General features: G+C 70.8%; 1 protein-coding gene across 1 annotated transcript; it reads left to right on the top strand.

Moving 5' to 3' along the window:
* Positions 1 to 318: 318 nt before the first annotated feature.
* On the top strand, positions 319 to 11,091 carry MNEG_6755 (hypothetical protein; the record flags this gene model as incomplete). The annotated part of the gene is made up of 10 exons (XM_014044771.1): positions 319 to 897; positions 1,136 to 1,366; positions 1,681 to 2,664; positions 3,013 to 3,249; positions 3,560 to 3,958; positions 5,763 to 5,843; positions 5,953 to 5,967; positions 6,231 to 10,123; positions 10,408 to 11,010; positions 11,085 to 11,091. The coding sequence occupies 10 exons, from the start codon at positions 319 to 321 to the stop codon at positions 11,089 to 11,091; spliced, it is 7,029 nt and encodes a 2,342-aa protein (XP_013900225.1).
* Positions 11,092 to 11,240: the final 149 nt, after the last annotated feature.

Here is an 11,240-nt window from a genome sequence, read left to right as displayed (position 1 = left end):
GGCAAGCAGTGATCAACGCAGCTTTTGAACAATCGCAGCATTTGAACATTGACAACGCTCGCGAGGGCCATGCCCCAGATCAATGGCGATGGCACTGCACGTCCGCTGCTGCTGCTGCACCGCCGCTACAATGCGCCCAACCACACACGGCGGGGCGTGGAATCCTGGATGCCCCTGGTGTTTGGGGTCTGCGTGGTGAGTGATGTGTTGCCCAGGCAACGCCCTGCAGGCCAAAAGCGTAGCCCGGTGTTTTGCGTCACTCAACCCCCAACCGACCCCACCGCCCGAGCGTCATGGCATCTCGTCTCACGCCGCCAGATGCTGCTCGTGGCGACCACCTGGGTGGGCACCCACCGCACCATCAGCAACCTTGAGAGCGGCCACGCCGCGCACCCAGACATGATGCACCCTGCGGAGGGCTGGGCGGCTCGCGACGGTCACCTTGCTGCGGCAGCGCACGCCGCGGTCGCGCCTGCGGTGTCTGCTGTGGTGAGCGGCGGCGCCACCATCGCTCCCGGGCCAGGCGACGCGAACGCAGCCGTAACCAGCGGCGCCGCGCTCTCACGGGTGTTTGGCGCTCTATCCAACAGCTGGGGTGCCCACAGCACCACTGGGGGCGGAGCGGCGGGCGGCGCAGCCGCGGCCGCGGCCTTGCCGAGCCACGGCGGCGCAGCGGGGGCAGTGGGCCTGCTCGCTGCGGCGGGCGCGGACGCAGTGGCCATGGCGGGCGCGGCGCTGGCTGACAGCGAGCGCGACATAGAGCTGCGGCCGGAGCGGGTGGCGGCGGTGGTGGGGCGCGCCAAGGCGGCCGAGATGGAGCAGCTGCTGCAGCGGGGGGCGGCGGAGGGCGCGGGCGCGGAGATGCGGGTCTCGATGGACTCTGCTGAGAAGTACCAGGTGGGCGGCGGGACAGGGGGTGTCTCGTGCACACTTACGGGGCTCGTCAGCTGTTTGGCCGCACGCAGCGCCGGCCACGACGGTCAAAAGGCGCCTTTGCGCAGGTGTTGGCAGAAATCTCCCGCGCACGTTTGCTTGGCCAATACCTCGTCACTTGTGCAAGCACCGCGCCCTAGCCGGCGCAGCAAACCACCTCGTGATGCGCCCTTGTGACTGCGTTGACCACTGCAACGCGCAGGGCCTGTACGGCTCCAACGCCGGCAGCATCTTATTTGGCCCGATCAGCGGCGCCGAGTCCGCAGCCTGCCCCGCGGGCGCCCCAGACCTGCGCGGCACGCAGGCGGCGGCCGTCGTCGTGGCGGGCGCGGGCTCGGCGGCGCGGCTGGAGCGGACGATGCAGGGGCTGCTGAGGCGGTGGGGCCACACTGGGGAGGACGTGCGGGGCCTGTTTCACATCTATGTGGCAGTGGTGGGTGGCCGCGGCTGGATCGCATCCGGTGCTGGCGAGTTTTGGGTTGATGAATGTTTGCTGGCAGGTGCTCTTGGACAAAAGAGGGATGTGGGCCAGCTGCTCTCAGCTTGAGGGTGGGGGGTGGGGGCCTTTCCCAGAAGCTCCCAATGGCTTGGGGCGTGGAAGGATCTAGCCACCCGCTGCAGCAGCTGCAGCTGAACACTCTAGAAGCCGCCACCGCTCGCGCCTGCGTAGACCTCCCCTGGCCAGCCGCGCCATCATCTTGATGCGCCCCGCGCCCCCCTCCAACGCCCCCAACGCCGGCCCCGCAGGACGGCCTCGACCCCGACGTCAAGAAAGTGGCCATGCACTACGCAGTGGAGACGATGGGCGTGGTCAGGATGGTGCACCACGCCCGCAATGGCTCCGCCCCCGACCCGGACGGCGGCGCCGACCCCGCGCGCCCCTCGCACATGCTGTTCCTGCTGCGGCTCTTCCTGGAGTGCTTCTCATACCCGGCCGTCCTGCTGCTGCCCGACGGCGCGCGGCTGGCGCCGGACGCCCTCGGGTACTTCGCCGGGGCGCAGTGGCTGCTCACGAGCGACCCGACACTCTGGTGCGTCGCGGGCGCCAGCGGCCTCGCCGGCGGCGCGCGCGGCGCGGCGCGGCGCCCGGCCGACCCCGACCTGCTGCTTCGCAGCGACCGCGTCGACGGCCACGCGCGCGGCTGGATGGTGGGCATGGAAGCCGGGCGGCAGCTGCTTGTCGCGTGGCGCGCCGCATCCGGGGCCGCAAAGGGCGGGAGAGCGGCGGGCGGCGGGGACGGGGCCGCCGGGTGGCTAGAATTCCTGCGGTCGGCGGCGGTGCGCAGGGGCCGCCAGTGCATCGTCCCAGACCTCCCGCGGGTGCTGAGCGCCGCCGGCACCGACGCCGACGCTCACGGTGGCGCCGCTGCCGCGACCACGGGCGGCAGCGGCTCCGGCGAGGGTGGCGGCAGCAGTGGCAGTGGTGGAGGCAGGGGCGGTGGTGGTGGCGGCGGCGAGTCCGAAGATGATTATTGGGACGGCGACCTGTCGACCGCGTGGGACGCGGCGCTTGCCCCAGGCTCTAACAGCACCATGACCGGTCTCGCCTCGCACGAAATCGGCGGCGGCGGCGCTGCGGGCGCGGGTGACGCGGCGGCGGCGCCGGGCCCGGCGGCGGCCGGGCGTGGGGGCCGGCAGGGCGGGCAGCGGAGACGCAGCAGCAGCGTGGATTGGCTCGAGGCTGACCTGGCGTGGCTGATGGAGCCGCATTACTCGCGAGTGGTCATGCAGGTGGCCGGGAGGGGGGGTTGGACAGCAAAGCTTGCGGCAGGCGGCGTGGCCGCAGCCGCCATATACACGGCTGGTCGGGGAGCGGCCCAGTCTGCTGAGCGAGGCCCTTGGCGAGGGCCCTGCAAGCAGCGGGGTGTTGTGGGCGGCGCGCCTGGTGCTTTTCAGGCCTTTAACTTGCCGGCAGCCGCAGGCACGGCTGGCTACAAAATGACAATAGCCGCGGGTGGCGGCAGAGCTTTGCAGACCCGCAGAGGCATGGGCACATGCACAACCCTCAACATGTTTGGGCCGTTTCCATCCTCTCACAAGGCCCTCAAACCCATGCCCCTGCGTTGCACGCCGCTGCAGCGCCTGCGCGACGCACTGCCGGTGAAGCTCTCGGCCGTCCCTTCCCTCGCCGCCGGCGACCGTGCGCGCCGCCTGCGGTACGCGTCCGCCGCCGAGTACCGCGCCGACATGGACGTGCTCGGGTTGGCGCCCGGTGACGACGAGATGGCGCACGAAGAACGGTACTGCTACATGGTCCCTACGGCGCCCCTGGCGTCGGATGGGGCCTCGCCGCCGGCGACGCATGAGCATTGCCAGGTGGGTAGAGCAGCGGGGGCCCGGATGTGAAGGAAGTGAGGCCCATGAACGAATGGTGGTTTCCAGCTGCTGCTTGGGGGCGCTTGGCAGGGTGGTTGCGAGAAGCAGCGCAGAAACTTGCACGAGTGCGAGCGCTGTGCAGGGTTGTCCGCAAATCAGTTAGGGAAGCCAGGTCATACTGTGTGGCTGAATGCATGCATTGCTCAATGCTTTGGATCTCAGCCACTGTCCGCGGTCCCCCTCCTTAGACGCACCACATCACCAATACTGGTGGCAAATGGGATACTCCACCGCCAACACAACGTTGCAGGACGTCCTCCCGCCACTAGTATACAACGGCATCGTCCCCACATACAATGCAAATGGCGCCCGCGTTTTTGTTGTCCCCGCTGCCTACGACTCGGCCCTCAGCGGCGGCGGCAGCCCCCCCGCCTCCGCCCCCGCGGCTTCGTCCCGCCCTGCGACCGCGGCTTCGGGCGCCGCCGGCAAGGTCGGCGCTGGCAAAGGCGGAGGAGCGCGGCAGGGTGGCGATGCGGCGGCGGCGTTTGATGCTGAGCCCGAGATTAATGAGGAGGCGCTGGATGATTACCTTGAGGATGTCTATGGGGACTTTGACAAGTCCAAGGTTGTGGTGCTGAGCAGCCCCGCACCATCTGCAGCTTCCGCAGAGGCGGGCGAGGCCGCGGGGGAGGGTGGTGGCAGCGACATGGTGGGGGAGGACGGCGGGCAGGGGAAGCGCGCAGATGCTGGCGGGCAGGCGGCGCTGGCGCGGACGCCAGTGGGAGGGGGCGGCGAGGCTGGCGTTGCAGGCAGACGCGCAGCGCCCACGCCAGCAGTGGAGAGGCCCAGCATTGGAGGGCAGCCACCACAAGCCAAGGCGGCATCTGAACGACTCAAACAGCCGCAGCAGCAACAGCAGCAGCAACTGCAGCAGGAGCAGCAACTGCAGCAGGAGCAACAACCGCAGCAGGAGCAGCAACCGCAGCAGGAGCAGCAATCGCAGCAGGAACAGCAACCGTCGCAGGAGCAGCAACCGCAGCAGGGGCAGCAGGATCCGCAGCAGCAGCAGCCACAGCAGCAGCAGCAGCAGCAGCAGCAGCAGCAGGAGCAGCAGCAGGATCCGCAGCATTAGTCATGCGCCATACTTTGTATCACTGTTCACATCACTTGGTAGAATTGCCTGGCTTTGTAGCATTCTCCAGCAAGCACTTGCCCCGCGCTTGCCATGTTGCTAGGCGCTGCATGCGCATGCACAGCTGCTCGTGCCCCCTGTGCCTTGGTCTGTTGCACATCAAATGTGCTTTCTGCATGTGCATCAGCTCTGTAAATGCAATTTGTTGCAACAAACCTGCATCTGGCTTGTCGTGAAGGCGTGCACCTCAGGATCATGGGGGCTGGGCAGGCACACACACTGTGCAACACTAGAATGGCCTCTGTTGCCGTGCAAGATCCAAATGTGGACGCACGGGTTTGCGCACCCATTTTAGATATTGAGGGTGCTGCGTACCGAGGCTTGGTCGAGATAGGTGATGTCACATCACAAATCTGCACCACCTCACAAGCGCTACAAGCTTACTCTAAATCAATTCAGGGAGGCCTAATCAAGCCGAACGGACGGCCGAAACAATCTCACCATTACCAAAAACGTGTAGATGAAGGTGCCATAGGTACACAGGTGCCTTTATTTTCGAGAGCCAAAGCCCACGATGCACGGCACCCTTTCCCCTGAACGTGAGCAGAGTGAAGCAATCAAACATCTATAACATCCCCTCATGCTGTAGCAGCACCTACAGGTCAGGCAGCCCCTAAGGTCACCCTGGCGCAGGTTGTAGGCCGCGTCCTTCTCGGTCGCCCGCCTGCATGTTCTTGCCTGGACGTTCCCCATATATGTGTAAATTTTGATTGAGGGTCACACGGCGAGCAGCTATCGCGTTTCACCCGCTTTTAAGCACGCTTTGAGAAAGGGGCCTGGTGAGATGTACAGAACGCAGCAGTCACTGCTGGTTGGCCACACGAAGGGGTAATCAGGGTGACCTGAAAAAAAAACTGCCTTCGTGAGGTTCATGCAGGTGTGCCACCTACATAATTTCATACCGTATTGCTTTGATGTAGCAACAGCGGTTTGTCCGGCAGTTTTACACTTGACCATTTCTTGCAGGAGGCGTGCCACTTATAGAGGATCAAGTAGATGCTGTCGTCAATTAGGCTCGACATGTGTGTGCGGCTTCTCAGCTCCGCGACAGGGCACGTAGGCATGGGCGAGTGAGCAGCTAGAGGAGCGAACACATCGCTGGTCCCTTCAATTGCAGCACAGCTGTAGTGATTATTGAGAAATTGTTGAAGTGACATGAGCGACGACCAGGAGACGAGCGTGCCCACAGGCGACTTGCTGGGATGCCCCAGCCTGGTCCAAGGCACGAACGCAAGCACGGGTGCTGTGGCAGAGTTGGTACTCGATATAAATGATATCACGGTGCGCTTCCTTTTGCAACACAAACGCGTACACTCCGCAGCCGCGCAACGCGCCGCTACAGCTGCTGCTGCTGCTGCTGCTGCTGCTGCTGCTGCTGCTGCTGCTGCTGCTGCTGCTGCTGGTGCTTGCGCACACGACGGCACGAACACGTAGCGAACGCCTCCACTTGGCCACGAGGGCAAATGCCGAGCAGCGCCACGCGCAACCTGCCACGCGCACCAAATGCGCAGGCGTCCCAGCAGAAGGTGGGCGCACCTGAGTTGGTCAGTGGCGCAACCCCAGGCACGGGGGAGACCCCCGGTGATTGCAAGGTGCGAGATGCGGCGCGAACAGACAAAGCGAGCAGGCATGTGATGCAGAAGGATGGTCGGCAGTGGTGTGTGAAGTTGGCAGCGGCTCCGCCGCCAGTCGCTGCAATCGGCCCCTGAGCCTCGCGAAGCGCAAACTCAGTTTGCTGGTTGCCGTTACTTATCTGCTTCCTCAACACCCACGCGTTTGTCTCACGCAGGCCAACGGTCACAGTACAGGGGCCGACATGATCGCGCTCCACACGGGACCTGCCGCGGGCCACTTTGGGGAGCGCCAGGCGCCGCCGAAAGCGGAGGATGGCACGAGCCTTGAAGACGAGTGGGGCCGCTCCAGCGGCGGCGGCGCGAGCAGCGCCGGCGGCGGCCTCATCAAGGCCCACTTCCCCTCCTGCTCCGGCGGCGGCGACGGCAGCAACGGAGGCGGCGGCGGCGGCGACGGCGACGGCGGCGGCGAGGAGGGGGACGACGAAGCGGACGCGGCGCCGGCGCGCAGGGAGGGGCAGCCCCCCGCCAGCTGGCAAGCTGTGTGGCGGGACCTAAAAATTAAACACATGGCCGGCAGCGAAAAAGAGGCAGCGGGCGCCACCGATGCTGCCAGTGACGCCCCGACGCCGCAGGCGACGTGCCCGGCCGCGGGCTCGTGCCGGCTCGCGGCGGCGGCGCACGCCGCGCCGATGCGGTCGCCGTTTGAGGCCGCGACAGCAGAGGCCGGCCAGGCCGCCGCGGACTGGGACGCGGCGGACGGCGCAGCGCTGGTCGTCCTCCAGCCCCGCGGCCGCTGCGGCGGCGGCGCATCCCCGAGGCGGCCGGCTGCTCCTGCCGAGGCCGGCGACCCCGGAGAGGGCCCCGGCGCAGCCGCCTGCGGCGACGACGACGGCGACGCGCAGCTGGCGCCGCCGTCGCAGGGCGGCGGGTCGCTCTCGACGTCACTCTCGAGCGCGGGCGCGGCGGCGGCGGAGTGCGGCGACCGCCTGCGCATGCCGCCGTCGGCGGCGGACCTGCCTGTGAAGGAGGTCCTGGCTGAGCTCTGCGAGCTGCTCTCAAAGGGCAACCCCTACCCGCGCAAAAACGCCAGCCCCGCCCGCCGCCGCAGCAGCAGCAGCGGGGCCGCGCGCGCGGCCGCGCGTCGGCCCGGCGGCGCGGAGCGCGAGCAGCAGGGCGGGCGGCGCGCGAGCGGCGAGGGCGACAACGACCGGGACTTCAAGCTCGGGCGGCGGCGCAGCACGGTGGAGACAAAGGACGAGATCTTGACTCACCTGCGGCTGGTCAACGCGGCGCTGGCCGGTCAACGCCGCCGCTCCAGCGCGTGCGGCAGCAGCGGCGGCGCCGCGGCGGGGCCTGTGGACGCGGGGAAGGCGGGGGCTGCCGAGGAGGAGCAGGCGCGGCGCGAGGGGTCGGGGCCGGCCGAGGTAGAGAGTGCGAGCCGGCGGGGGACGGCCGAGAGGGGGCAAAGCAGCAATGGGAGAGAGGTGCCCGCTTTTGCTCAGCTGGGAGCGCGTCATGCGGAGAGAGAGACTCAGCCTCAGCAGCAGCAGCAGCAAAGGCGCTCATCTGCAGCGTCCGTTTACGAGCGGCTGCTGCTGGCCAGCCAATCGGGCGGCGGCAGCGGCGGCGGCGGCGGCAGCGGCAGCGGCGGCGGATCCCCGCAGCAGGCGCGGGGGCTGTCGCGCTCCTTCAGAGGCAGCGGGTTTGGCGGCGCGGCCAGCCTAAATGGAGGTGGTGCAGAGCCGCGCCCCGCGGCAGGTGCCAGCACAGCGTCTGTCAGCCTGGCGGCCCTGCTGCAGCAGGTGCGAGGGGACACGCAGCAGCAGCAGCAGCAGCAGCAGCAGCAGCAGCAGCAGCAGCAGCAGCAGCAGGAGCGCAAGCCGCGCCCGCAGCCGCTGCAGCACACGACGTCTCACGTCGACGCGGCGGAGTGGCACGAGTGCGTGCACTGCGGCGCCGTCTCCCCCGCGTCGAAAGTCAAGCTGACTCCCAGCGCCGCCACCGCAGCGGCCGCCGCGGCAGCTGCGACCGGCCTCGGCGTGCGACCTGCGGGAGCAGCGGGGGGCGAGGACGGGTCAACGACCAAGCAGGGTGCACTCTCTACGCACCTCAACCTCGCAGCCCTGATGGCGGGCACGCCCTCGCCTGGAGTGGCCCCGTCATCTGCTGCGCCAGCGGTGGCGACGCGGCTCGACCTCGGGGCTCTGCTGAGAGGCGGCGCTGGCGGCGGCGGGGGCGGCGGGGGCGCGTTTGCGGACGCGCCGGCGATGCCGGCGTTTGCCTCAAGGCTCAACCTCGGGGCGCTGATGGGCGCCGGGGTGGGCCCCGCCGCCGCTGCTGGCAGCTGCAGCAGCGCCCCGGCGACCCCCGGCGGTCGCGGCGCCCCTGCCGCGCCCCAGGCCGGGCCGGGCCGCGGCGCGCACCGCAGCAGCAGCGCCGGGCGGACGCCGCGGCGGGACCCGCCGCTGACGCCGGAGCAGCAGCGGCGCGCGCGGGAGAAGGAGCAGCAGGAGAGGCGCGTTGCCAGCCGGCGGGCAGCCGTGCTGCCGCCGGCCCCCAGCAGCGGTTCGCCGGCCGCCGCCGGCACGCCCCCCCGCGGTTCGGCCCCCAGCAGTTCGTCGCCGTCGCGCCGCAGCCTCCTGGCCGCAAGCAGCAGCTCGTCTCAGCAAGGCCGAGGGTTTGGCAGCGGCGCGGCCGTGGTGGGTGAGGAGCAGCAGCAGCAGCAGCAGCAGCAGCAGCAGCAGTTGGCCGGGGGCGGCAAGCGTGCGTGGCGGCCGGGCGGCACGGGGCACGTGGACAGGGAGAGGAGCCAGAAGCTGGAGGCCTTTCTGGAGGCCCTCGACAGGCGCGCCGGCGCCGGCGGCCGTGAGGGCGGCGGCGGCGGCGGCGGAGGCCGCCCCTCTCGCGCCCCTGAGGGCGAGCGAGAAGGGGAGGCTGCAGCCGCCGACGCGCCGGCTGCGGCCGCGCCGCCGCGCTCGCAGGGTGCGGCCAAGGGTGCGGGCGCAGGCCGGGAGCCGGCAGCAGCGGCGGCGGTGGGGACCCCCGGGCGCTCGCCCAAGAAGCTGCCGGCCTGCATAGCGGCCCCGTTGCTGGCGGCGGCCACCCGCAAGGAGCAGCAGCGGATGGTCCAGGAGCACATGCAGGAGCTGCTGAGGCGGCAGGCGGAGCTGCGCAAGCGCTTCAACCCGGGCCAACCGCAGCAGCAGAAGCCGGCCGCGGCGAGCAAAGGCGCGCAGCAAAGGGCGGCGGGCGCCGGGACAGCGGAGGGCGCGCCGGGCTGTGCCACAGGGGGGCTGCAGGGCCAGCCGCAGACGCTGCAGCAGCAGCTGCAGTTGATGGAGGCGCTGCTGCTGCAGCGGCAGCTGCAGCACGCCGCCGACGAGGAGCGGCGCGGGGCTGCTGCCAGTGCTGCCGCTGCCGCCGCCGCGGCCCCCCGCAGCCAGCCGGCGTCGCCAAAGCGCCCCGCCCCCGCCGCTGCACGCGGCGGCGGCGGCGGCAGCGCAGCGGCGGCGCTGCCCCATGACTCGTCGGTCGCCTCAATGGTGGCAGCCTTTGAGGCGCTCGCCGGCGCCGGCCCCGCCGCCGGCCCCGCCGCCGCCGCAGACGCCGCAGACGCCGCGGCGGGCGGCGGCGGCGCGACGGCAGGCAGCGGGAGTGGCGGGGAGGAGGATTTTGAGCTGCCCCTGTGGCCCGATGCGAGGGACACGCTGATGTCAGCGATGGACGCGAAGCTGGCGCTGCTGCAGGAGCGCGAGGCCCAGCTCGAGGCCGAGCTGTCCAGCCTGTCGGCGCCCCCCAGCCACGCCAACAGCGGCGGCGGCGCGCCCCTCCGCCCGGGGGCGACCGCGGCGCCGCCGGGGGCCGGCACGCGGCGCGGGGCGCGCGGCAGCAGGGCGGCGAGTTTGGCGGGGTCGTTGGCGGGCGCGAGCGCGCTCCACGATTCGCCGGCGATGGCGGCGCTGCGGCAGCAGCTGCTGTCGGTTGTCGCGCGGTCGGGCGCCGCGGCGGCTGCTGGGCTGCCGGCGGCGGCGAGCGGGCACAGCAGGGCGGGGCGGCCAAAGCCGTCGGCGGCTGGGTCTGAGGTGGCGAGCGGCACCGTGTTTGACAGGTGGGCCTTCAGATGGAGGGAGCCATTGCTTGCGCGGGGCTTTGGCGGCCGGGGGGAGGAGGGGCTCAGGGAGACAGCAGTAGCGCCGCCGCGGGAAAGGTGGTGCGCATCGACAAGCGCGACTGGGCTGCGTCCCATCCCGCAGCCCGACCACTCAAGTGTGTAGCGCGCATCAGCCACCCACTCTTGTCGGGTCCAACAACGTGGCAAGCCCCGTCACTCCTCAGCCCCGACCACTCATCCACCCGACCACCCACTACGCCCCGGCCCGCCCACCCCACCAGGCTGCATGCAGGAGACCAGTGGGCGCCGCGCAGCCGTCACAGCCGCGCCAGCCTCGCCAGCACCGCGGGCGCCGCCGCCCCCGGCCCCGTCGACGCAGCCATCGCCGCCGCAGAGGCCGCCCTTTCGGCGCAGCTCCAGCAGGGCGCCCGCACGCGCAGCCTCGGTCGCAAGAACGGCTCCCGCCGCTCGCGCTCCCGCACCAGCGGCGACGACGACGGCGGCGCCGGCGGCAGTCCCGGCGCGCCCGCCGCGGACGCGCCGCTGCAGGACGCGGGCGCGGCGCCGGGGTACTGGCGGTCGGCCGGCGCGATCGACAGCCACAAGATAGCGGCCCTGCTGCAGGCGACGCGCGCTGAGCTGGCGACGCTCGCGCCGGGCGGGGGCGGGGCCGCCGCCAAGTGCCTGGGCCCCGTGCAGCAGCGGCTGTTGGCGAAGCTGCAGGCGGAGGAGCGGTGGCTTGCGGCACAGCAGCAGCAGCAGCAGCAGGCCGCCGCGGTCGCGGCGGCTCAGGCGCAGCTCGCGGCGGCGGCCGCGCGCCGCTCGCGCCGCGCCAGCGCGGAGGTGGCGGCGGCGCTCTCGCAGCAGGGCGGCGCGGCGTCGCCGTTTCACGCGGCGGCGGCGCGGCTGGGGCTGGCGCCGCTCGCGACGCCGGTGCGGGCGGTCCCTGAGGACGAAGAGCTTGACCACGCCCCCTCTGGCGGCTCAGCCGAGGACAGCGGCGTCGCCAGCGGCGGCGGCGGCGGCGGCGGCGGCGCATCCCCCGGCGACCGGCAGGCCCAGTCCGACGCGCGCGCGGCCGCCGCCTGGCTGTCGCAGCCGCGCCCCTCCGCGC

Source organism: Monoraphidium neglectum (assembly GCF_000611645.1).
Source record: "Monoraphidium neglectum strain SAG 48.87 unplaced genomic scaffold scaffold01130, whole genome shotgun sequence".
Lineage (NCBI taxonomy): Eukaryota > Viridiplantae > Chlorophyta > Chlorophyceae > Sphaeropleales > Selenastraceae > Monoraphidium > Monoraphidium neglectum.
This window is presented reverse-complemented; position numbering and strand designations above follow the sequence as displayed.